Raw genomic sequence first — 26,000 nt, forward strand, 5'->3', positions numbered from 1 at the left:
CTGTGGGACCCATAAAATAAAGCATTACCCCCGAATCCCCTGCAGCTATTGGTCACTTCCCTTATCATCCACTTTCCAGGCGAGTTGGAATTCATTCAGCTTTATTTTGAAACAGTCCAAATAGGATTTTTCCAAAATTGAGCACATGCTCCGAAATGAAACACTATTACTTTTTATGTACAAGAAAGCAGCCTATGGATGTACTGCTCATGATAGAGACGTATTAAGTGAACAAAAATCAGGGTGATACATGTAATAATTTATTGTCGGGCATTTTATTGCAATTTACAAAGCTTAATTTATCCTTGTCCAATCTTAACAACCAACATTACGATCAAGTATTTATGTAATCCAAGTATTTACCATTTGGAATTAAAGCAGGGTGAAACCTACCCAGAATAAACACTGCACAAATCTTTTCACAATAAGAGTACAGCAGTTTCTCATACAGTTGCATTTGTATATTCAATATATACACATAGATTTCATTTAACTTAAAACAGTTTCACATAGCAAAACAAGCACAACTTCACACATAAACCAGACAAATTGCATTCTTTCATTACACTACAATAGTTGTTTTTTTACAATAAAAAATACAATTGCAATCACCAGGGGAAACAAATGAAACATAGTTAGTGAGGAGTTAAAGTCGTAAGGAATGATGTGAGCTGTGAGGTTGAAGGGAGGAAGTCTGAATTTGTTCAGTGTATACACCAGCGGAAGATGATATTTAACCGCTTTATGTAGGCAAATTAAGTATGCTTTAATGTTTTTGTCCTTTAACATGCCAGTGTTGTAGACAAAGGTGATTCAGTATTACGCCCTTCTTCCCATCAAGCCGTCACAGTTTTTTCACTAAACAAGACCTCACACAAAACACAAACATTCACTAGAGGGATCTAAGAGGACAGCTGGAGTGTTGATGGTCATGGTCTTAGTCCATCCTGATCTTCTGATTGGTCATCCTGTAGATGATGCTGTCATATCCTGGGTCCATGTTCCACAGGTTGTAAGCGATGGCGATGACAGCGAGGGCCAGAGCGATCATCAGCCACAGCACAATATTGAAGACCACCGCATAGTGGAAGTTGTACTTGTAGGCCAGGTTGTAAGGGCTGCCAGGGTTACTCTGCAAAAAATAATTAAAATTAAAAAAAATATATATATATTTAAATCCAGAAAAAGTAGAAGCATTAGTTAAAAAATGTCTGCCATCGGAATAATTCCACACTTAAATCAGTTACATTCATCAAATTTAAGTAGCCATTTATAAAGTGTGTAGCGCAGGCCTGATTTTCCCCGATTTGTTCATTTTTAACAGGGGGGGGGATGGCCCTTTTTTTTTTCTTTTCTTTTTTTTTTTAAGAGGGTAGCTTTTTTTTTTTAGGGTCATTTACTAAACTCTGAAATAATGTATAATTATTACATTATATTGTCAAATAAATTTGCGCCACAAAGATTCATCGTCAGTAACTACGTACACTGGTGACACGGCTTTCCAACGCAGAAGCATGAGGAATGTAGATCCATCATCTCGCTCTACAAACAATCGCGCCATCAAGTCACGGTGCAGAATTCCTCCGTCGCACCGGACAAACTCAGTGACGCAGCATGGAATCTGTTCAGCCACTCTGATGCACTTCCGTCACTCTTGACGTTGTCGTTGTGTGTCACATTGTGAGTGAGTGACACAAAAGACACTTTGAAATCTGATTTGAGTGGCCAGAGCATCCGGACTGAAACGCATCTGTAGAAATACGATTGGTATCGCATTTCAAACCACCTCCAAATGTGGCTCGGATACGATTTGCAAAAATCGCATTTCATGTGGCTGTCCAGACTTTTTAAAATCCATCTATATACAATCTATGTTTTCTTTAATAATCTCCAGCGGTATGGAAACTTGCTGCAGAAAACACAAGTAGGCCAAGCTGACCAATCGCGTGATATCTCCGTAGCCCCGACACAGTTACATTTTTGAGGTGAAGCATGTCAGCTATGGTGTAGCTACAGCGGCTACATGCAGCAGAGAGAGTTTCCTGCCTTTAGCTCACACCTCCATATGCTGCCATTAATGTAAAATGACCTAAACAATCACTGCCATCTGACCGCTGCGGGATTGCAAACACCATTTTAACTTCACGCGGTCTGGCTCGCCCTATGCAAATAATAAAAGCTGTATCCAAATGAATCCATAAATGCAGCCTACAGACCACACCACCGTCCTGTCATCACATTTCACTGTGCGCCACCATAGGCACTGTCCATGCATCATATACTAATGTGGCATACAATGGTCTTCTGATCAGAAATAATAACTTATTTCTGTAAATTCATTTTAGTGTCTTGTAAGCCCCAGACCTCATGGGGCTTACAAGACACTAATTACAAGGTTATGTTAAATTTTTGTTGAAACAGTTTTTGAGAGTTGATTCGACTTCATTTTGCAGGCTGTAATTTGTGGTGCTGTTGAAATGTGTGTTTCTAATATTTGGCTAACTCATTTATAATGCATTACAAATTATATATAATGCCTGAATAAGCGTACAGTTTTTCTGTTGGCACACTTGTGAAACCATTAAAATTTTAGTTTAGCAAACAGCTAAATATTTCTGCCTCAGACTTACAATCTGTTTGGATTCCAAGATCGAACGGGACTTCCTGGTCAAAGGAGCCTCAAAGGTCTTAACTGTAACAACCTCCACTACAGCACTGTTGCCATAGACACCATACACATCCTCTCCAAACTGCAATGAAAAAGACACACGTATTATTATATACAGAGGTTAAATTAAAAACCGAGGAGATTCTGTGAATAAGGCCCATTAAGACTGTTCTCCTTACTTTCTGCAGAACAGAGGCAAGAATGGAAGTGGCATCGCGGTACTGGGGAGAGTCTTGGCCATAGAGCCTGCTGAGCTCCTCCAAGCCAGACAACTCCAAGGAGTACAGGTCAGGAGAGTGGTCCTTCGCCAAATGTCTGTGTCTCTGCAACTACAAGAAGGGCAGAAGACGAAGACATTAGAGCCACAATGCAAGGACTATCCTCACTTTCAGGAGAGAGAAAATATGGTGTCAGTGAACCCGGATGACTTACCAGAGCTGTGATATCATGCAGTACTTGGACCTCAGACAGGAAGAGCAAATCAGCCTAGAAAGCAAAAACAGTAAAAGTGTAAGAAAGGAAAAACTGACTCCCAAGGATTCAAGTTGACAAAAATAATCTCAATCAGGTAAATCAGATCACTTTATTTGCAGAACTCCCAGGAATCCTTGGTATGATGGTGCTATTTTTGTAAGTATATTAATAACATATGGCGAATACTGTGTACTAACTGCATGAAAATATCCATCAAATCAGCCAACATGACATGACGGCTGTAACAAGTTTGTCTTTAAAAAGTACATAGTAGAATAGTAGTTGAGTGGGAGTGAGACCATGCTATCATTTTGCTTCCTAAATATGAGGTATAAAAAGCCAGTACGGCCGTGTGTAGGTACATGTTGCTGTTTGAAACTGACCTCTGCATTTCTGCTGAGGGAGTTGAGCGGCAGGGAAGCCAGCACAGAACCATCCTGGGACAGGCGGGCACGGATCTGCTGCAAGGTGACTGGTAGGTCCTCAAACACAGCATTGGCCTTGCCCAACATATACAACCTCTGAGAGAGACAACAGACAAATAAAGAAAATAACATATGAGCCTCTTAAGAGTGATGCCACACATGGTAAATACTCCCTGTCTCAGTATATTTTCATTACCTCCTCACTGGGGGCCAGCTGCAGCACTACAGGGGTGTCCTCAGCAAACAGAGAGTGTACTGTCTCTGCAACACTATCCAAGGTGAAGGGCACCGGCTGCAAGAAAGAAGAAGACCCACTGACTAACTAAGCCAAATTACATTGCAGACTTCAATAATATTCACACCAAGGTGTTATATTTGATGTACAAAACATCATCATAGTGCCACAGACCAGTCCGACTCACATTCTCCAAGGGGTAGGAGGCCACACTCTGAGGCAGAGCCAGGCTATCGACTCCTCTCACCACCACCAGTACGTTAGCCCGGGGACGCTGGAACAACGGACCAGCCTGAAGGCCCGGCCAGGACAGATCCTATACAAATGAACACTCATTGTAAAGGCTACCCTAGCATAATCATAAGCTGAAACCTGCAATAACCGATTTGCCTTTATTTATAGTGCAGCTGAAGATAGACAGGAAAGGGAGAGAGAGAGGGGGGATGACATGCAGCAAAGGGCCGTGGGCTGGATTCAAACTCGTGCAACTGCGGTATGGACTCAGCCTTGGTACATGGGACGCGCTCTACCAGGTGAGCTACCAGGGCGACCCATTTTATACATTGTTATTATAGAAATATCAATTATAGCCAATTTAAGCTACTTCTGTATATAAAAAAGACAATTAAAATAGTGGAGAATTATTTTAAATAACAAAGCACCTCTTGAACAGAGAAACCCATGGTTAAAGCCACCAGGTCAGGGATCTTCTCTCCAGAGACAGGCCAGTCTCCTTTCTGGAAGGACACAAACTCCGGAGCCTGCAGCACCGTTAAGCTGTCTCCATGGACACCTGTGAGAGAAATGAGAGGACTGCAAGTAAAACATGTGGAAAAGAATAAAGTCACAGTACAAATACTTCCAATAAGAAAACAAATATTTTCTCAACCTAACAGACTTTCAAAAAAGTTCACAAACCTTTAAGTGTTAATATTATTGGCATAGAAAAATGTATGTTCAAACAAACTTTGTTTAACCATATTTTTACAATGTACTTTTTCTAGGTGTTTTTCCAATTTGTGCAGTATTTGGAATCACTACCTATTTGCTGCCTGGTGCACAATATATACTTTTTGTGATTATTTATTTATTTTTTGGATTGCCCAATTTCTCTATTTTTTAGTGCCCTCAAAAAGTTCCACAAAGGGAATGAAAAAGTAGTGTCCACGGCATGTACAGTACAATACGTTTTGGTAACAATCCCACTTGCAATGCTTTGCCATTCATAGATGTGAATATTACAGTTTCACAGCACTTCACCTGTCAGTGATGCCGCAACGTGATGAAGACCCATGAGTGTCCAAAATCTCCTTTTACTCCTCACTATATAGAGTGAACTATTGATTGTTTATTTTGTGGGCAATAATGAATGGGTGAAAGAGGAGGTGGACACAGCATTGCTTTTGTGGATTTTGCCAGAACGGTGGTTATCATATAGGTTTAAAGCAAAAGTCAGGCAGCCATAGACTTTTCAAACAGAAAATGTTCAATGAGTAAGGAAAGATCACAGATACATAATTACGGCACAACTATCAGTTTCGCATAACTATTGACATGGCATTAATACTACACATAGAAGTGACAGTGAAAAGTAGTATTTAGCTTTACATACCCATATAAATGAAATTGTATGACTACAGTTATTCATCAGTAACACTAGGACACATCATCCACTGAGAGTTACCAATTAATAATAATGCTTTTCCCTTCCTCAGCTGCTGTTTTGCAATAATGGAAAGTAGGACCTCTGAAATGAGAATCTATGTCACTTCTGTCAGTGTAGTGTTATAGTTAATTCTCACTGATATGTTAATTGTACGTTACAGCAAACACCAGCACTCTCACCAGCCTGACTGGACTTCACGGGTCAGAGTAAAAACAACCCAGTAACATTACAGCGCCGTGGATGAAGGCATAAACTCGTGACAGAGAGCTGATGATGAATGTTAAAGAGGAACTACCAGTTTACAGCCTGTCACATGACAGGACAGTCTTGTGTAAATTAGTAACCAGCTATAAGGAAGAACAATAAATGTACATTTTCCTTCAATTGTATATGACCAAGAACAATTTGTGAACCTTTCCAACAAGAAAACAATACACATTCTCACCCCACTGCTAGCGTTGACATTTTGCTAAAGCGTTAAGTGTTAGCAACAAGCTAACATTATGATCTTTAGTTTCTAACGTAGCCGAGGCCCATCCAATACTAAAAGTACAGCAAGATTATTTCACGTATTCCCTTTCATTTACGTAAACCGGTATTACACCTAGCAGAGATAAGATTTTATCTGGAGGATACACGGGATGCTAACGATGTTCCAAGCTAGCTTAGCGAGTTGTCATTTGCAAATAGGCGGATACATGACGCTATCATGTTTGATTTATGAAGGGAAAAAAACATCCCAAAAAGTGAATCATGACTATCTATCGCTGCACATGTCTTACCGGTTGTGACAAAGAAGCAGAGGAGAAACGCCGCGGAGAACACAGCCTCCATCCTTAGCCAGTTTGTCAGCGACATCTTTCTCCTTGGTACAGCAGAGATCAGCTGACCTGACGTCATGATACCGCAATGAACGATGGGACAATTTCTGATACAACACAGGTACTTGGTATATATACTTGGTATAAGTATTCAGATCCTTTACGTTTTCAGATCCACTACAAGTAAATGTCCTGCATTCAAAATCTCACTTAAGTAAAAGTATGTGAGTATTATCAGAAAATCTACTTAAAATTACTTAAAGCTAATTTTTACTACTTTATATACTGTTGGGTAGTTTAATCTACATCAATGCATCATAATCTATCTAATCTAATCTCGCTGTCCTTGGAGAACAACCTATCTCTAAAAAGTCAACTTTTCACAAGTTCAGAAAAACAGCCCTGTTTTCAGCTTTGTGACGATGCATTTTCCAGCTAATTCAAATGGGGGGGTTAGTTTATTTATCTTAAGAAGTAGGATCATTTTCTCAACCCATAAAGGAACACTTCATCCTTTAGTTTATCAGAAACATTCAAATTCAGAATCACCAAATTTGGAGATACATGGTTTTCACTGGACAGGAAGGGTATGAAAAATTGTAATCTGAAAAGTAACTAGTAGCTAAAGCAGAGCTGGAGGTAGCAGAGCTTAAGATGTTGAGGTTCTCTTTGGGAGTGACGAGGACGGACAGGATTAGGAATGAGTACATCAGAGGGACAGCTCATGTTAGACGTTTCGGAGATAAAGTCAGAGAGGCCTGATTGAGGTGGTTTGGAGTTCAGAGGAGAGACTGTGAATATATTGGTAGAAGGATGCTGAGGTTGGAGCTGCCAGGCAGGAGGTCTAGAGGAAGACCAAAGAGGATGTAGTGATGTAGGATGATTATGGATGTAGTGAGAGAGGACATGAAGTTAATTGGCGTGAGTGAAGAGGATGCAGAGGACAGGGTTAGATGGAGGCACATGATTCGCTGTGGCGACCCCTGAAAGGGAACAGCCGAAAGGAAAAGAAGAACTAGTAGCTAAAGCTGAAAGTATAAAGTAGCATAAAATAGAATTAATCAACTCAAGTATAAGTACCTCAAAATTGTACCTAAGTACAGTACCTGAGTAAATGTACTTAGTTACATTCCACCACTGAATGCTGTATCCAAGGTTGGCTACTAACCCTTTTTTCTTTTCCTCTGTAACTTAGTAATTAAGTGCATGAGGCCAACAATGTTTATTTTTCCACAATAAATACTCAGAAATACATTTGTAGGCTACACTCCCTTTCAAAAACATTTTTTCTTAATTTCATTTAGAAAGAGTACAACATTTGAAGCACAGGTTCGCTCTTCATCAGGTACAGAGGCATCAAGTTAACTCAGGTGTGTGTCACTGAATAAACAGTCAAGTCCCTCCTGTGGCTGCAGATACAACCACAAAATTGGTGCACATCTTCAAGTCAGACCTAATCAAAATATATAGTACCCTGTAAACCAACATTGTACACTCTCATATCACAAAAGCAATATAAGACCAAGAAATATAAAAGCAATCAAAATATGAAATATATCAAAATAATATCATCAAAAGCTATGTAACTAGAAAAGGGTATTCTAATCTAAATATAAGATAAAAATTAAACTTAGACTGTTTAGAGTGAGTAACATTTTGAAAGACTTTAGTATCTACATCACCCTCAGAAAACAAGGGAGGCAGGGGTGTGTATATCCCAGACAATTACTAATCACATCCACAGGAAATCATCAATACATTAACAATTTTTAAAAAATCATATTACATTGTTAACAATATGTATCAAAAAAGAGGAAATAACCCACTGTGGCACAAGAAACAAATATAGAAAATATCAATATTCTACCACCTTACTTCTTCATCTCAACACCTTTTCATCTGTGGGGGGAGGACATGTTCGATTCCTATATATCTCCAGTGGCCATAATGTTTTGTTTACACAAAATGCTTGGCCATACCAGTGCATATTGTTCTGTGATGTTCTGCATTACGAGTTCTCAAGGCTCTGTTCGTTTTTCCTACATAAGCCAATCCGCAGGGGCACTTCAGTATATAGATTACATTTGTTGATGACAAAACAGACAAACAGGTGATCTTGCCTTTTATCTTAATAGTCCTCCCATTACGAGGATGGTTCAAATGAGTGCTCTTTGTTGTAAAATTACATCGGCTACAAGAAAAAGTAGGTGTTTTTTCAGTGCCAGGTCTGATTTAACTATTCTGTCCCCTGTACTCTGGGCCCGTCTGTAAACTAGGAGGAGACTTAAAGATCTTCTTCAAACGGGGGTCCAAGCATAAGATATGCCACTGTCAATGTCACATAATCAGAAAACATAAACAACTAATAAATTATGATATAATATCATAGATTAATCTATCCAGCAGTATATAAAGTAGTTACAATGTGCCCCACCTTTACCAGCTGCAACATTGAAGTGTTGTACACATTAATGCATCCATCATTATAATCCAATAACACATTATTCTGAAATGGCACATTCTCCATAATGAGTACTTTTGCTTTTATTACTTTAAGTATATTTCAATGCTAATACTTTGGTACTTTTACTTTAAACGTTACTAACATTTTGAATGCAGGACTTTTACTTGTAACAGAGTATTTTTACACTGTGGTATTGCTACTTTTACACGAGTAAAAGAGCTGAGTACTTCTTCTGCCACTGGTGGGCGCTATGGGACTGGTGCTGGAATAAAACAATTAATCAATGAACTGACAGTCAATCTGCAGAAAATTAATCAGCAACAATTTTCATCATTAATTAATTGTTTATGTTATTTGTCAAGCAAAAAGGCCACATTCTTGGTTGCATCTTCTCCTCGCTACTTTTCTCTTTCATATCATAGTGAATAAGCTGAAAATCTTTGGGTTTTGGATTAGAATTTAAAAAGTCATTTGAAGACGTTGCCTTGGGAAATTTGTGCATTTTTCTCTATTTTCCTAAACGATTAATCTAAATAATAATTAATCCACAATGAAAATAATGATTAGTTGCAGCCCTAAAAAGGACTTAGGGTTTCCACTATATAAAGTGGTTTCATTACCTTACCTATTTATGGATTTCCTATGTAGTGAGTGTGGTTTATTGTGTGTTTGTTTTTATGTTTAGGAATTGGCATGATGCAGGGCAGTCATTTCATCACCTAACATGCCCATGTCTGTTCACTGATTTAGTGTTTTACCACACACAAACATCTGACTTGATCTAGTGCCTTTTGGTGTTTGCAAAGTTTCCCTTATGCCACTTGTAAGCCAACATGTTGTTTATTTTGTTTCTGTAGAGTTTGAATCAGATGTGTTTAACGATGGCCTGCCAATTAAAATTATTGTTTTTTTCATTGGAGTCTGGTGGCGAGCTAAAGTGGTAAAACGGCTGTTTCTGGTTAAATAAAAAGCATCATTTAATGGCAAAGCTATAACATCCAAATCAAAAAATGTCTGAGAGAGAAGACCTGTGAATTTACATTAGATGTAAAAGAGAACTAATGGTACTGAGCTACAAGAGAAGAAACAACTGACTAAGACGAAGTAATACCACCACATAGGACCTTTGCTATGGTGTTATGCAGGGGCTTAAATCCTCAGGCTCAGCTGGGGAGTGGTGCCCTGAAATATCCTAAACTGGTTTGTATAATTTCAACTACAAGGAAATCCCCAACTTTCAGTTGTCTGTATGACTGAAAATATTGTTTTGGTTGGTGTTTATGTGGACTGGAGCAGCTAAGACACGTTTCAGCACAGATATATCAACTTTCCCACAACACTCTTTAGTCATACATCAGTTAATTCACCAAACTTCTTTCTGGAGCACATTAATAATGCAGAAAATCTCCATGAACCACACACTAACAACCAAATGGAGCTGCACAAACAACCATTTTTACTTGCTACTATTCTGGTGCATTTTACTGACAATTAGGAGAAAAAAAACGTTCACAGTAGAGTGGGTGATGACTGTGCAGTGTAATCCAGTGTAATACGCACGACTTACAGAATCTTCAACCATTTTTTTTTTCAACTTAATGATGTCCATTTATAAACCATAATAGCTGGTTATTAGAGGCTAATGCTGAGAGCCGTGTCTTTATCTCTAAAATTACATCCTGCTGTTCAGTAAGGAGGTTGAGTGTGACCCTCATGCACCTTCTCCCTCAGGATATGACTCTTTGACTTCAGTGTTCGGGCTGAGAAACTAAGGTCTGCGAGGCTGAACTCTCCTTTTTCAGCATCTCAATTAGCTGTCTGACAGCCTCTTGTCACTCCATGACCTTTACCTGGATATGTGAAAAGGACCGACTCCTCTCTGCCTGGAGACAGCAGCTAAAGCTCAGACTTCACTCCATAAAGCTGTCTGAACTTTGCTGCTAAATAAAACAAACATTCATGTTGCACATTCTTAGTAATCTTTTCAACATAAAAAGAAGTCCTAAGATCATCCCGAGTCCGATGATGATCTTTGTCTGCTTTCTCTCTTTCTTCAGAGGATTTCTCCAGGGGTTTATTTATGGCCCGAGGGGCTGGATTGCACCATGTCCCTCTCTAAAGCTCCATTGTCAGCTTGTGGATCAACTAATCCCCCCCCCCCGAATTTTGGCCTGGCTCTTGGCAGCCTGCCAGGGATCTCTTTGCACCCACTCTGCAGAGATAGGGCAGTTGGGAATTTAGTTCGGAGTCTATCTGCCTTGTGTGGCTCCGCTTTTCTTCAGTCACCATTTTAGTTGAAGCTCAGCCAAATCGTCATGCTGACACACTGCTGCTCATTTAGTGCGTTCTGCACAGCTTCCCAGACTGATGTGTTTTTCTCTTCAGCAGTCCTTTACAGCTACTGAAGTCCAGATCTTCTGTGTCTGATTGGACATGTTCATGTGAACAAAGATCCAACATTGTTCATTACACTCAAGGATATTCAGGATGTGATGTAGACCATCGCCGGATTAACCTACTGGGGGGCCATGGGCCAGTCCTGTGGGCCCCCCCTAACCTCATGTTCCTCCCACTCTCTGTACATTGTGAATGTACCCAGTAACCCTCTTGATATCTGGGGTGCCTGGAGACCCAAATATCAACCAGTATTCCTATAACTGGATACTACCTGGCCCAAGGTTTTTCCCATCTCAAATTATGTTGTGGCCTGTTAATGTTCTATATTTTTGATCCCATGAAAGAACAAAACCAAAATGCTTTCCCAGTTCTCTACCTTGTCTGTCACTCTCAGCCCAAAGGCTATTTTTTCCGACTAAGACATAAATCTGTTTGTGACAATTAGTCACAAACATATCTTTTTAAAAAGGCTTCATCATTTCTTAAAAGACCTGGGGACTGCAGTTTTTATGAAACGTTACTCAAAAGGGAGTGATTAGTAAAACTGCTAGGGAATATTTTAAGCCATGGATTTTGTATGTTAGTGAGTACTTCTGGCTGCAGGATGATCATGACTCAAACCAGAGTGTCCATGGTCTTCACACTGAAGAAACACGTTACTCAGTGCAACGGTGTTGCTCATTTATGTTTTTAATAGTTTTTGGACAATAATGGAGGTCAATGACAATGGGGAATAAAATATCTGTTACACAGACAGTTCCTGTTAGTTCATTCATTCTGGGTTTTGGTCTTTTGGTGGCATGAAGAAAAAAAGACCAATATATAGTATCACTTGACATATCCTTTTAAAACTAGATTTTGACACACAGCCAGAAGACTCCATAATAATCACCACCTTAAAGCAGTTATCATTTCAGTTGATATTGTGATTAAGAGGTGCATCTTCCCAAACCAATTTTCCCGTAGTCAAATTACCAAATAGTGAAACACAGTAAAAATGGGGCCCACTTTGCTGTGTTGGCAATCCTGCCTTGATGCAGACAAAACAAATTCTTTTTGGTCGGTCATATTAAATATTAATGTAGGTTTCCTGGCTTGAATTTTAACGATCATGCCAATATTTAGTAGCTTAAAAAAGGTATATTTAAAAAATAAAAATAAAAAAATCAAACAGCCACACAAGAGTTGGATTTAGCACTGAAGGCCCATTAAATTCACCATCTAATAACAGTTTTTGCACACTGGAGGGCGCTGCAAGCCACAAGCTTTTCAGCATAGAGATAGCAAAGAGTGTTGTGGGAGTTGAGGAGTTGCTCAGTCATGGCTGCAGCAATAAACTGCATGACACCTACAATACAAAAATATTCCAAGAGATGGCAATATGGGATTGTATTGTTCACACCTGGTGACATACAGGATTAGCATACAATAATTAGACAAGAAGATTCAATTTGACAGAACAGCCGGAAAAATGTAGTTCTCACAACGCACTTTAATTCAACACTGACAAAAAAGGCGCAGAACACGTTTACTCTTGCAGTTGGTATATTTATTTTAAAGCAACTTCTTTTGTAAAATATAAATACAAATTATGAGATATTTTAATTACAAAGTTAAAACAAAAATGAACACACCAAAAAATTACTTTACTGCAGTAGCCTCCTTGTTATATACAAGCTCTGTGCCGAAGGGTGAATATCAACATTTTAAAACATTATTATACAAACAATTTTGTAGTTTTGCATGTTAAATTACAGACTAATCAGGAAGCAAAATTTGAACATTAAAAAAACAACAACAAAATAGCCCCTGAGGCTCAAGCTAGGCTAAAGTCTGAGGAGAGAAAAAAAAAAAAAAAAACCCAAAAAAACAGGACACCATGTGCTTCCTATAAACACAAATACCACATTCAATAGCACAGTCTCAGTACTATCCTGTACAGCTACACACAGGCACATTGTGCTGCGTGCTCACACACTCCATCCAATCGCTGACAACACGATTACACACTGTTGCCATACAAAATCTTTCAGAGAGGAGTCGTGAGCAACGTCCGAAAGAAAAAGAATCTCTTGATATTTTATATCTATATCTATATATCTATATAGATAGATAGATATTTATTTATTTATACATATATTAATTTATAAAAATAAGACCATTATTATGTCTATTGAGTCACAAATGTATTGATCCTCAGTTAATGGATTAAACGTTTCAGCAGCCCAGTCAGCCAGCAGGTCAGTCCATCTGTACAGTGCACCAGTGCTGGTCCAGAGCAGGGTCGAAGCGTGGGAACTAAGGGTCAGGCTAAGGCATATCATCATAACACCTGGTTGGTTCTAAAGCAAACTGCAGTCGGTAAGGATCAAGGTCCGGGTTTAGTGGCTTCAGGGGTCAGGATGAGCCCAACTTGCCCACAGCCTTGATTTTGTCCTTCAGTTTGTTCCCCAGGTGGTCCCAGCGGTCGTCCAGACACTCCAGTGTGGAGCCCAGAAGAGCGGCCAGCTCAGCGCTGTCTTCCACCAGGTCCAACAAGTCCTTGCTGTCCGGCTGGAAGCCCTCCAGCTCCTCTGGGCAGGAGAAGAGCTGTGACAGAGAGGCCTGCCGGTAAAACTCTGCCTCTGCCACCGTCACCACCTCCATGTGGGGGAAGGTCTGTCGGAAACTGCGAGCGGACATCCGTAACCGACGAAGCACGTCGGACAGTAGCAGCCAGTTTCTCGGCCTGAAAGAGGAAATCAGCCAATGTTTAGGAATGAGAGCCGAGAGAGAGGCAAAAAAAAAAAAAAATGTAAAAGGTGTCTGCTCTTGAGATCAAAGCTCACCCCTGGGAGAGGGACACCTGGATGTTGTAGCAAGGCAGCAGAGGGCGGTCAGAGAACTCGAACTCAAACACCTCCCTTCTATCATCCTCGTCTTCATCCTCTGGACCCGGGGGATCAGCCAGGATGTTATAGACACCACCCTCTTCGCTCAACTCTGACACACACACACACAAAAAAAAATACACATGAATAATTTTTAGGGAGCATCCATGTTATATAAGACGCAGGAACATGTATCGCTCAAAGTTATAGTTGATGGCACTGAAACTGAGACTTTGTAAGCACTAAAACACACAGAGTGCTGATCAGTACTCACCACACACAGCGCTGCCATAGAATTCCCAATAAAGCCCTGGGTCGTCATCTGAGCGGCCCTGAAGGTCAGCAAAATAATCTATGGAGAGAAGAGAGGACCAAAGCCTGTTATTCAAGAGCCAGAGCCCTGGGGACAGGCAACAAGGCAAATACAATTGCCTTTTAAGACTACAGCAGAAAAATGTATAAAGAGCACAGTAAAATAGAAGGAGGAGGAGGAGGGGCGGTGTCAAGAGAGAAAAGAGAAACAAACAGAGCAAATGTTTTGGGGGAGGAGGGGGGCGCTGATGGTCAGGGGCCAGCGGCTGTACCACGGGGGAGGAGAGTGACTGTCTCCGCTGGGTTAGAGCTGGCTCAGTTCAGAGCAGGGCTGCCAGGAATCAAACAAGAACCACACACAGTCGCTGAGTGCGCACACACACACAGAGAGAGAGAGAGAGAGAGAGAGAGAGAGAGAGAGAGAGAGAGAGAGAGAGAGAGAGAGAGAGAGAGCTGGAAACAAACAAGCAGAGGGAGCTGGGTAAGCACACACAGCGAGAGCAAAGTGTGTATTCAGCGTGCGCGCACACACACACTCACACAGAGTGAGAGCTGGGCTTTGTGCCAGTGCTGAGGCGTGGGGCGTCTGGCGTGTTTGGAGGGATTAACGGCCTCCAGATGAGTGGGACCAGGTGGAGGGAGGGCAGCAATCGCTCGCTCTCACTCATTTTCTCCGGTGCTCGATCTCTCTCTCTCTCCCCGCTCTGTCAATCTAGCAGCCATCGATCTATCCATCCACACTCTTTTCAAAATTCAACACCATCTTTCCAGCCGTCTACATATAAATCTCCCTTTTGCACTAAACCTGTTCACCCTTCTGCCAACCGTAAACTCACACCAATCGACTCATGTGTCTCAGATCATCGGGTTTAACTAGTTAGATCTTTATGTAATATTAAGCAGCTGGCTATAGAGGAAGTGTGTGCATGTGTATGCTTTCATTTCCTGCTCCTGTACACAAACTCGTTGTGTTGTCCCAACTACAATCAATCAGACGAGCACTCTCAACACACATGCCCCAAATACAGACCACGTCAGACTCTAGCGTGGCAGCCTTGTAAAAAGACACACTCAGGCGCTCACACGCACGCATACAAAAGCAGAGTCTCCATCCAGAGCGAAGCCCATTTCCGCACGTATGCTGAGCAAACACAGTTGCCGTTGCTAAGTAACCAGATAGAGGAGCTCAGAGGCAGCAGCACGCACCCCGGCGGGCTGAGACTCCCTGTCTAACAGGTGGTCGAGGGAGGGAGAGAAGAGCGGGGTGGGGGGTGCCGGAGGGGAAACAGGATGACGGAGATGGACATGTCTCGTAGTGGCAGTTGGGAGGTGGAGGATGAGGATTTACAGAGAGGGACTCACACCAACAGGTTGCACAGAGGTCAGAGCATTGAAAGAACAGTAAACAGTGAATGAGGCAAGACTGGGGCGTTTGGGAACTGGGTTGCTGACTGATCTTTTCAACAATTTACCCTTGCCCCACCTGGATACCCACTCTCTGGTGTACGTGCTGTTTAAAAACTCCCAGGGTTTTAATTCACTCCTTTTCTAGCATTTGGGGTTATATTTGTGGTCAAAGGCACATTAATACTCAAATTTCTGTCTTTTGCAATCAGTTAAATGCATAACAGTAGTGTATTGTACATTTTAGGCAATTTACAAAAAAAGTAATTTCAATCAGGGACTTAGATTTCAAAAAGAAAATCAAGGTCATGTTGTCTGGTTTTTTTTAAGGGGGTTTTAGTGACCTAAGGTGCAATTTACAGATTTTAAATGAAACTTCCATACCATGTGTAACTTTCATTAATAAAGTGATACAACTGTAGGCCTGTCATTTGTAAGCCTTTTTTCAAAATCCGTAAAACCAGCCTTATCCAAAAAAAGATTTGCTGTGCAGTTGCTGCTTCTGAGTACTAGGATGTTTATTATCTTAATTCATGGTTCATAATTAAAGATCAGCATTATTGTATATATATAGTGAGTGCACATGCGCCAACGTGCATGCTGCCTGTTGCGGTAGCTCTGTCTCATCGTCTTACTTTCTATTCCTGTGTGCACTGATGTTATAGTGAGCTGCTGTAGCAAAAGAGTTTCCCCTCGGGGATCAATAAAGTATTCCTGATTCTGATTTCTGTCCTCAAATCCCCAAGTCCTCAGTTTTCTTATATTTGATTCAGTTGATCAAACCAGACCAATCCAGGTTCAGAATCTGGATGAGCCTGGCGAATGAAGGTGGAAAAAAACTGTCCTCGGTAGTTATGTTTGCTCTCAAAGCACACTGATTTATACTCTAGTCTTTGAAAGTTTCCACAGGGGGGCAGGATGTGGACTGCAACTAGTGACCTCAGTATTTTTAAATTCCTGGCTAAACAGTGTCTATGGCTACACTGAAAAGCCAGCTGGGATCTTACCAGTGAGGAAGCGCTCCATGCTGTCGCTGTGGGTCATCTTGAGCAGACCACGGCCAGAGTATGTGGCCAGGGTGGGGTCAGCGCCATAAGAAAGCAGGACCCGCACCACGTCCAGGTGGTCATTCTCCACAGCATCATGAATCGGTCTAGACACACAAATGTACATTCATTGTTAACAAGGTCCGAACAAGAACATCACTGACAACATTTGTATGGGGAAAAAATTAGTCTTTTTGTCTATACGGAGTTTAAAGATGCTGTGTTTAGCATTTATTAATTGTGATACTGTTAACTGATAGCTTCTTTTTCATTTCAGCAGTATTGTTACTGGTAGTGTTTCTCAAATCCTTTTTCCATAAACCACTTTGTCTCCTGAAGAAAGTCATATGTTTCTACTCCTGCATATCTAATATAGCTCCACATGCACTTTGGTGTTTCACTTAACATGTTGAGGGTGATACTTTTAATGGCAGCATCTGCCATTCAGTGAAAGTCAAGAGAACACTCTTGTGCCCTAAAATGTTTTTTGACTTATTTTAGATTTCCCCTTAACTCTGACCTAGGGGGACAAAAGTAAAATGCAATTTATAGATTTATAAGATTTCTTAGCAATGGTCTCACCTGGGTACTGTAATACTACAAATGTCGCAAATCTGGCAATAGTTTAATAAAAGCTAAACTGCTACACAATGCACCTTTAAGACCTGTGCACAGTTTCTGAGAACAGACCCCCTACTGTAAATTTTATTAACAATGAAAGCACTAGCATTTCCCATTTAAAACTGCAGCTAATCTGTCAAATCACTGCTCTAACCAAGCTAATATAAAATCACTCCCAGAAATGTTATGAGCAAACTCAAGTGATTTAATTAATGACTAAGCCCTGGCTTGCCCTATTAGGGACATAAAGTAGGGATGCACCGATTGTGAAATTCTGTGCCGATACCAAAGTAAAATAACAATTTGGCTGATACCAATGTTTTTTGTTGTTGTTTATTTTGTTGTTATTTATTCCCCTTTTGTGCCAGGTTAACAAAGAAAACTTCGTTATAAAAAAATAACTGAACTGTTTGAAAGTCATTCAGCCCTTCACAATTGTAGGTGCCTTTGAATGAGTATAAAGTCAATCATACAAATTTTTGAAACAACCTTTAATATAACCTTCTTTTACATGAAAAATATATCTTACCCAGCGCAAAATTGATGCGACACAACAGATAAACATCAGCCACTGCCATCTGTGAATGTCATCTTATTTGCCGATAGGCCGATAGCAGTCAAGGTGAATATCGCCTGATAACGATGTTCGGCCAATATATCGGTGCATCCGTAAGAAAAAGCCATGATCTTGTTTGCATTGTGCATAGGAGACGTGTTTATGCAAGCAGACATTTCTGTGATTTTGTGTGCATATGAATGAGTGTGTTTGTTTACCTGGTGCCATCTTGTGCACTGCAGTTGATGTCAGCCCCGTAATCCAGCAGATGTTGGACTATGCTGAGCCAGCCACGGGCGCATGCCTCGTGGAGAGCACAGTAACCGGCGTAGTCTCTGTGATTCACCTCACATACTCTGTTCTCCAGACAGTATAGCACCACCTCCTAAAGAGAGCCAACACGGAGGGAGAGTAGGGTTTAGCGTGATATTTTGTGTGTATAGATGTATGTGTAACGACAACCCAAGCAACACACAAGTCAGACGGAGCAGACACATACGCAAACAGTCCTTCCCTTTACAGTTCCTGTGGGAGAGAAATTAGGGAAAGGAGGAACTGAGTGTGTTCCTGTGCCGGACAAACACACACACAAATGCTCCATAATACTAGAGCTGACGCCAACACACATCGAGGAGACTAAGTGTGACTCAACTGTATTTAGCCTGCCAGATTCTGCTCGTGCACATATGAGTGTGTGTGAATGTGTGTTTGTGTGCCATGGTTGGGTCTGGACGCTGCTGTGGCAGCCAGTTACGATGGTTGGGCTCTGAACACAGCGTAATGGAAGCGGAACAAAGAGATTTGAGAGAGGCGCTCAAGAGCTGGAAGCGTTTTCTCTGGTCTAGGGCTGCGACAGTTGGGCATCCAGCACTAAGTAGTAGACTGTTTTTTATTGGACTGGAGTAGCGTCGGCGTGTTGATATGGGGCCTGTCCGAGTCAGAGTGTGTGTTTCAACACTGTGGGTATGTGTTTATCTGTGTGGATATGCAACTTAGTGTGGGACTGGGCAGAAGTATTTGCAGACCCTTGAAAAAACAAACAGAACCTAATCACCAAAATATATATATATATATATATATATATATATATATATATATATATATATATATATATATATATATATATATATATATATATATATGTAAATGCGAGACTCACAAACATCTAGATGCACTCATACTCTGTCCTGCTAACAGTCCTGTGCCGAGGGGAGGAAAGCTGCTCATCTGAACCTGGGGAATGACTCCAAACTTCCATTTCTATGCTAATTCTAGCCTGCCGTCTAGTCCAAGTGTTTATCTCTCTCTCTTTCAGCACAGGATGGATGGAGGGAGGAAGAGGGAAGGAAAGGCAGGCAACGGAGAGAACAGACTGACAGAGGGATGAGAAAAGGGCTAGAGAGGGCGGAAGAACGAGAGAAGCGAGGCAACACCCCAACAGATGACAGATTAATGAATCTGTGGATGAAATCTGCCGGGGCTGTCCTCTGGGCTGCAGCTGATAATAACAAGAGATGAAAGGGTGGGGTGTAGAGTGGGTGGTAGTGGTAGTGCGAAGTGTGCGTGTGTGTCTGTGTGAACAGAGGACAACTGAGCCAGGGAGAAAGAAGAGACAATGAAGAAAGGGGGAGAAGAAGTGGAAAAGCAGGATAGAGAGAAAAGAAGTGAGCAAGTGTGAGCAAAAAAAAAAAAAAGGTGCGAGAGAAAAGTAGAAACGAGGGGGAGTGGGACAACGCTCCAACTGGTTTTCGCTCGCTGCCAACACTCTGTTTGCCTGCTGGAGGGAGATTCAGGAGCGTCGTGCCGAAGCTCCCCTCTGGGGGATTCCACTTGCTCTGTGTGTGTGTGTGTGTGTGTGTGTGTGTGTGTGTGTGTGTGTGTGTGTGCGTGCGCACGCATGTCTCTGTCTGTGTGAGTGAATGAGAGCAAGTGTTAGAGAGACTGACGGGTAGAGTGTTGATATGCATCTTGCCTAAGTCTGTGTGTGTGTGTGTGGCTGTGGAGGAGGCGTAGCGCTAAACCTCTGAAGCCGTGTTTAATATCGCTGGGAGAGAGCGAGGAGCTTAGCATGAGAGCCCCAGCTTCCCGCCACACACACACACACACACACACACACACACACACACTCCTCCGCAGTAAAATGAGACACCCCCCCTTGCGCTTTCCCTCAGTCCTCTAATCTCTCTCTCTAGAATGCTTCCCTGCGCTCGCCTGCAATCAATGCATCACTCAGACATTTAACCCCTTGCAGTGCTGCCTTGTATGCTCCTCACATGGAGCATACAATGTGTGTGTGTGTGTATAGAAATGCATATCACATGTGCAGGTGATGCATGAGTGGCTTTCCCCATGCGATGAAGAGCCAACAGTCTACGCAGTAAAAAGTTGGTGCGTGCCTAGACAAGTGAAACGTGTGGATGTTTGTGTGTATGTGAGAGTGTGCGTATAAGAGCCAGGCTGTTGTTGAATGACTGTACTGGGGTAACAGAGGAAGCCTGAGAATCTAGCCTCTGATGATCTCAGACAGAGTTAATAAATCTCACACTGACGCACACACATGCTATTAGCTAACTGAAGAACAAAGATGAAAAAAAGGAAAATTGTAAAAAATGTTTATATACAATATTCGTTCACAATAAATGCCTCCAGCCTCAACCAATAACCTGCTTTGCATATTAAAGCTCATCAGGTATATACAAACCAAATATTAAAACATTTAATTTAGGGGAAACAACAGTCTGAGCCTTTTCTGGTGTCTGCTCATATCAGAAAATGTCATAGCGAAATTCATGCAAATGACCTTGCGAATATGAGTTACTGAAAGCTTTGTGACGTAATGACTACTCATGGGGCTAGTTACTGAGCTACTGTGGGCTAACCACTAACATACTACAGTAGCTAGCCTGATGCTAACATGATGGCACCAGCCAGGCAAAATAGCTCATGAAGCTAACTGGCTTGCCACCAGTTAGCTAATAACCAGTTAGAACGCTAACTAGCTCAGTCGCTTACTGGAAAAAGGCTAATTGGAATGTATTTGTATCATCCACTGTGTCTCACCGCATTTCTATTGTGGAGCTGTTAAAACTGAGCAGAGTGACGTGTATGAAATTGAATTACAGCTAATATGATAGCTTCCTCTATTTTGGACTGTGTGTCTGTTCCCTCAAAGGCCAGCACTATCAAGACTGTTTGCTATTGGTCAAAAAAATCTGCCAGTCAAAGTTCACCAAAGTTAAACTTGAAAAGTCAGTGTGGATTTACTTTGCCTCCACAAGCAAATCCACAATTTTTTGGTATCATAGATGCTGGTCTGACTGGGCACTTAACATGCAATCTAGTTTTTGTCTTTGCTTGGATCACACACAGATTTGAGAAGGATAATCAGAAATGATTCATGTGAGGAGAATAAATGACAGATTGCACCCTTATCTGAGCTTTCAATGGGCAGAGCTGAGGGGACCCCGAGCCCCAACACGAGGGGGAGAGGGATGAAGACATCCGCAGAATCTCTCCTCATTACCATTTCAAATGCTCAGAGAGCGAGGCAGACGAGGGAGAGCGAGAGAATAAAAGGGGAGCGAGGGAGGGAGGAAGGAGGAAGAGAGAGTGGGCTTTCGTGTGCAGAGGCACGGATCGCAAAACTAAACGAACATGAAATATGCACAGTGTCGGCCGGGCATCGGGAACAGCACAGAACAGAACAGTGTGCATGTCTTAAATTACATGCATGTGTGCATGACGTGATTCTGCATCCTGTATGTGCAGGTCTGTACACAAAGGGATGTCTGTGCATGTGCTTACAGAGTAACCACCGGTGTTTCTCTGTGTATGTTTATTATGAGCATGTAGTCTGTGTGTTTGTGTGTGTGCACGCGCATTAGGTGATTCTGAATGGCATGTGCAGCCGTTTGTGGATGTGCGACAGCAGTGAGTGCAGAGAGTTGTTGCTCCGCGCAGCATATGGAGAAGAACACATCAGGATGCCTGTGCATGTGCTTATTGGGTCATAACGGGTGTTTCACTGCACGTATTTCTGTGTGTGTGTGTGTGTGTGTGTGTGTGTGTGTGTGTGTGTGTGTGTGTGTGTGTGTGTGTGTGTGTGTGTGTGTGTGTTCGTAATCAGCATGTGAGCGCTGTGTCTGTCTGTGTGGGTGCCTCTGTCTCTCAGGCCCTCATATCTCTCTGCCTCTGTGTGATAAGCCCAGTGCTTGCGGCGCAAAAACACCAGTGCGAGACAAGCGCTCTGTGCGTCTACAGGCTTGTATGCAAGTGTGTGTGTTTGGCAGTGTGCATAAATTGGTGTGTCTCTCTGCACACGTGTGTGTGTGCGTGTGTGTGCGCGCGAGAGAGCCCCAGGGGTCTGCCCCAGGCTTATCACACACAGGCAGTGAGAGACGAGCTTCCTGAGAGAGAGAGAGCGAGAGAGGGAGAGAAAGAAATGGAGGCGGGGGGGGGTGTTGTTTGCGCAGCGGTCAGCGCCTTGTTTGTGTAGTCTCAGGTTTTCTCCTCCCTCCCCCCTCTTTCCCTCTCCACACACGGAGCGCAGAAAGGGAAAAATGCGAAGGGGGAATGAAAAAAAGGAGAGGGAGGGAAAAAAACGTTCGAGAGAGACGCATAAATCAGAGAGACGAGCCAGCTTCTCTCCAGCACGGCTGACTGAACCCTGCTGCTGCTGCGCTGCACCCTGTGTGTGTGTGTGTGTGTGTGTGTGTGTGTGTGTGTGTGTCTGTGAGCAAGAGAGAAAAACAGCCGCCGCCACTGCTAACCACAGTCACCACGGCACATTAGAGGGCCATTAGAACGCGATTATACTCCCAGTGCTTACCTCTCATTCACACTCTTGCTCTCTTCCACCCTGACTCACACACATTCACACATAATCACTGACACACACACAAACACACGCACACACCTCATCATCATAAATGTGTATAACAAACACACACAACCATAAAACAACCAGTTAATGAGCAACAAAAGATACCCACACCTATTTACAGTTCTGTGAAGATACCTCTGCTGGTGATAAAAATTATCATGCGCACACACACACACAGCATCAAAGGTGAGTGAGAGACAGAGTGGACGCACACAGCACAATCTGCAGCTCAAGTGGTATTAAAACCACCTGCATCAATAAATCAATTTGAAATTTAAATTTAAAATTTGTCAAAATTGGGGGAGAAACATTTAGGCTCACGAAAAGAAACATAAGGGATGAGTAAGAACGAGATAACGCGCCATCCAACGTTAATTAAAAGCTTTCAGAGTAATGCGAGTTGAAAGATTCAGTAGAATATACATTCTTTCTTGTATGTGCGGAGAATGAGAGGATCTGGTTTCGGAGCAAACGATAGGCAGCTACACACAAAGAAAAAAAAAAAACTTCCGATGCTAGAGAGAGGCAGCGAGCATCAGTCTCCGTATAATGATCCCACCGATGCCTCATGCTGTCTGCGCACGCATGTGCATGTGTGCCTGCGTGTATGAGTGTGTGTCACACTTCGCCTCACGGAAAATTAATGAGATGTGAGAGCGGAGTGAGGCAAGAGGGGAGGCGAGGGGAGTATGCGTGTGTGTGTGTGTGTGTGTGTGTGTGTGTGTGTGCGCGCTTGCGGGGAGGAGGGGTGCCAACGACAATCTGAGTCACAAAGAGAGGAAGAGAAAGAGTGCTGAGAGGAAAGAGGGGGGAGGGAGAGAGCGGAAACCTGAGAGAGAAAGAGAGAGTAGCGGGCACGAGGAGCAAAAAAAGATGGAGTACGGCGAGAACAAAGCGCGAGTAAGGGTGAAATAGAAGGAAATTATTCAAAAAGCAAAAGAGGGAGCTAGAAAGAAAAGAATAGGACAGATGCAAGAGAGGAATGAGATGGAGAAAGACAATTTAAAAAAAAGAATCAAGCTATGTCTGCCAGAGTCACAGACAGGAACAAAGTAGGGGGAGAAAATGAGCTCAATTTAAGAGAGAGAGCGCGAAGATTTGGAAGAGACGAAGTGTAAGAGTGTAAAATGTGAAGAGAGAAAGCGATAAGGAGGGAGGATGACTTTGAGCGAAGCCTATTACCTCGTAGCCCAGCCGTGCAGCTCTCTGGAGAAGAGTCTCTCCGGCGTTCTTGTTCACGATCAACCGACGAGCCTCTGGCGGGATCGGACGGACCACGGGGGGCTCAGCAGGGGGGGTTCTGTACACCCCCGCCGCCTCTGGCGGGACACCGCCTGCTCGGCCGTTTGCCTGGGGCTGTAGTGAGGGTGGACAGAGAGCGGCAGGGGAGCAGGGCTTGACTGGAGAGCAGGGATAATGATTAGGAGAGGCGGCTCCCTTCCTCGGAGCGCCACGCTGCTCACTCAGCTGAGGAGAGAGTGAGAGAGAGGGAGAGTGTTACACACTGCCACATAGCAGATGAGACACACACACGAACACTGAAGGGTACATAGAGACTACACACACACACTCTCAGAAGGATCTGCCATTGTGCGTATATTTACACACATGAACATAATTGTTTTTTGACAATATAATGAATGGCAAATACAAAACAGGTAAAAGTATGACATTCTGTCAGTGGTCACTATAAGGCCAAAATCCATCCAGAAAGAATAATTATATTTTAAATTAAGCTTGATGTTTATTCTCCTCAAAAAAAAGTCCTCTTATTCTCACATGATTTTTCGATACTAACTCTTTTGTATACTGCCTACTTATAGCTTAATATAGACGGATTGTTCATTTACAACATCTGTGTTTATATAGGATTACTGTATATGTAAGACACACTATGCATCGCTGAAAAACACACACTCACACAGCTTTCACACCAAATGTTCACGCCCCAAACACTGCAGGTTGGCACGCCACTTTTCTTTAACCGCTAAACCAACAGAGCCCTCGGAGCGCAACACACGAGAGAGGGAGTTGCCTGTGTGTGTGTGTGTGTGTGTGTGTGTGTGTGTGTGTGCGCGTCCTCTCAGTGGAATTCCATGTCGAAGCAGCTGTCAGGCTGAGGAGGAGCAGGGGAGGAGAGCAGCACGGGCGGAAAACAACTAGCCTTTTTTCCCCCCCTCAATTTTTCCCTGTGCTCATTTTTTTCCCCCCTCTTTTGAACTCAGGCGCTTCATACACTCGACCATGGCTGCCACATTCCTCACTGTGGGAGTGTGTGCAGCCTTGTGTTCGGCACTGAGTGCAATGTATAATTGCTCCAGGGTTTTGTTGTTATGTCAGGAATGCTCACAAACACACACACACACACACACACACACACACACACACACACTCATAGCCGTGGCACACACCTACACACAAAACAGCACCGATGACACACGTTCGACAATTAAGGCCAGAGACAAACACACATGCATGGAGGCGCTCTGCAGGGAATCGCTAAGGGCACAAGGAGGTCAAAGCTCCAGCAGCCCTCTAAACATTGTAAACATACTTCCTTCCTCTCTCCCTCCCTCCCTCCCTCTCCCAGCTGCATAATCAGAGGCGCCGACAGGCATACTCAAACAGACTCCGCTGCTACAAACATCCAGACGCCCATATCATGGCCAGACACCCTATCAGCACTCACCTTGTCATCTTCAGCTGCTCCCAGATCAGCTACACAACGCTGGCCTGGGCTGTTAGGTGTGGCCTCTTTCCTTTTCTCCCGCTCCCGCTCCCTCTGACTGGTGTGTTTGGTCTTGCACGGCCGCTTGCCCTTGGGTTTGTCCGTGTCACTATGGCGACGGGGCTTGAGGGGAGCGGTGCCGCCCACGGACAGCTCTGGGGCCGGAGAGGGGGGGCCCCTCCTGGGCTCCTTGAGGCCACGGTCACCTGAGAAGGGTCCCAGCGGTTGCGCTCTGTCCTTCAGTTGGCCGGGGGGAAGGGGAGAAGCAGCTACTCCTGGAGCAGGAGGAGAGGAAAAAGGGAGGCAGAGTGAGCGGCCGATAGTGAGAGAGCTCAGTGGAAGGGGAGGATGGGAAGGTATTGCAAGGCCATCTCTCACCCTCTGTTGGTTTATTAATGAGTGCACAGAGCTGTCTGGGAGCGCAGCATGCT

General features: G+C 42.9%; 2 protein-coding genes across 3 annotated transcripts in view; both read right to left on the reverse strand.

The window, feature by feature from the left end:
- Positions 1-238: 238 nt before the first annotated feature.
- On the reverse strand, positions 239-6,400 carry atp6ap2 (ATPase H+ transporting accessory protein 2). The gene is made up of 9 exons (XM_044217562.1): positions 6,251-6,400; positions 4,465-4,595; positions 3,990-4,118; positions 3,764-3,859; positions 3,526-3,663; positions 3,101-3,154; positions 2,848-2,997; positions 2,631-2,750; positions 239-1,132 (listed from the first exon to the last, which is right to left on the reverse strand). Exons 1-9 carry the CDS (start codon positions 6,366-6,368, stop codon positions 938-940), a joined length of 1,131 nt encoding a protein of 376 aa, XP_044073497.1. The 5' UTR covers positions 6,369-6,400; the 3' UTR covers positions 239-937.
- A 6,375-nt stretch (positions 6,401-12,775) lies between these two features.
- The window catches only part of bcor (BCL6 corepressor), a 33,558-nt gene continuing 20,333 nt past the window's right edge, over positions 12,776-26,000 (reverse strand). For both annotated transcript variants that reach the window (XM_044216371.1, XM_044216370.1), the window contains 7 exons: positions 25,531-25,844; positions 24,024-24,308; positions 18,178-18,344; positions 16,744-16,889; positions 14,295-14,372; positions 13,979-14,132; positions 12,776-13,878 (listed from right to left, as the gene is read on the reverse strand). In XM_044216371.1, coding sequence (XP_044072306.1) covers positions 13,548-13,878; positions 13,979-14,132; positions 14,295-14,372; positions 16,744-16,889; positions 18,178-18,344; positions 24,024-24,308; positions 25,531-25,844 — 1,475 coding nt within the window. In that variant the 3' untranslated portion in view covers positions 12,776-13,547. The remainder of the gene's footprint in view (positions 13,879-13,978; positions 14,133-14,294; positions 14,373-16,743; positions 16,890-18,177; positions 18,345-24,023; positions 24,309-25,530; positions 25,845-26,000) is intronic.

This window comes from Siniperca chuatsi, linkage group LG12 (genome assembly GCF_020085105.1).
Source record: "Siniperca chuatsi isolate FFG_IHB_CAS linkage group LG12, ASM2008510v1, whole genome shotgun sequence".
In the NCBI taxonomy this organism is placed as follows: Eukaryota; Metazoa; Chordata; class Actinopteri; order Centrarchiformes; family Sinipercidae; genus Siniperca; species Siniperca chuatsi.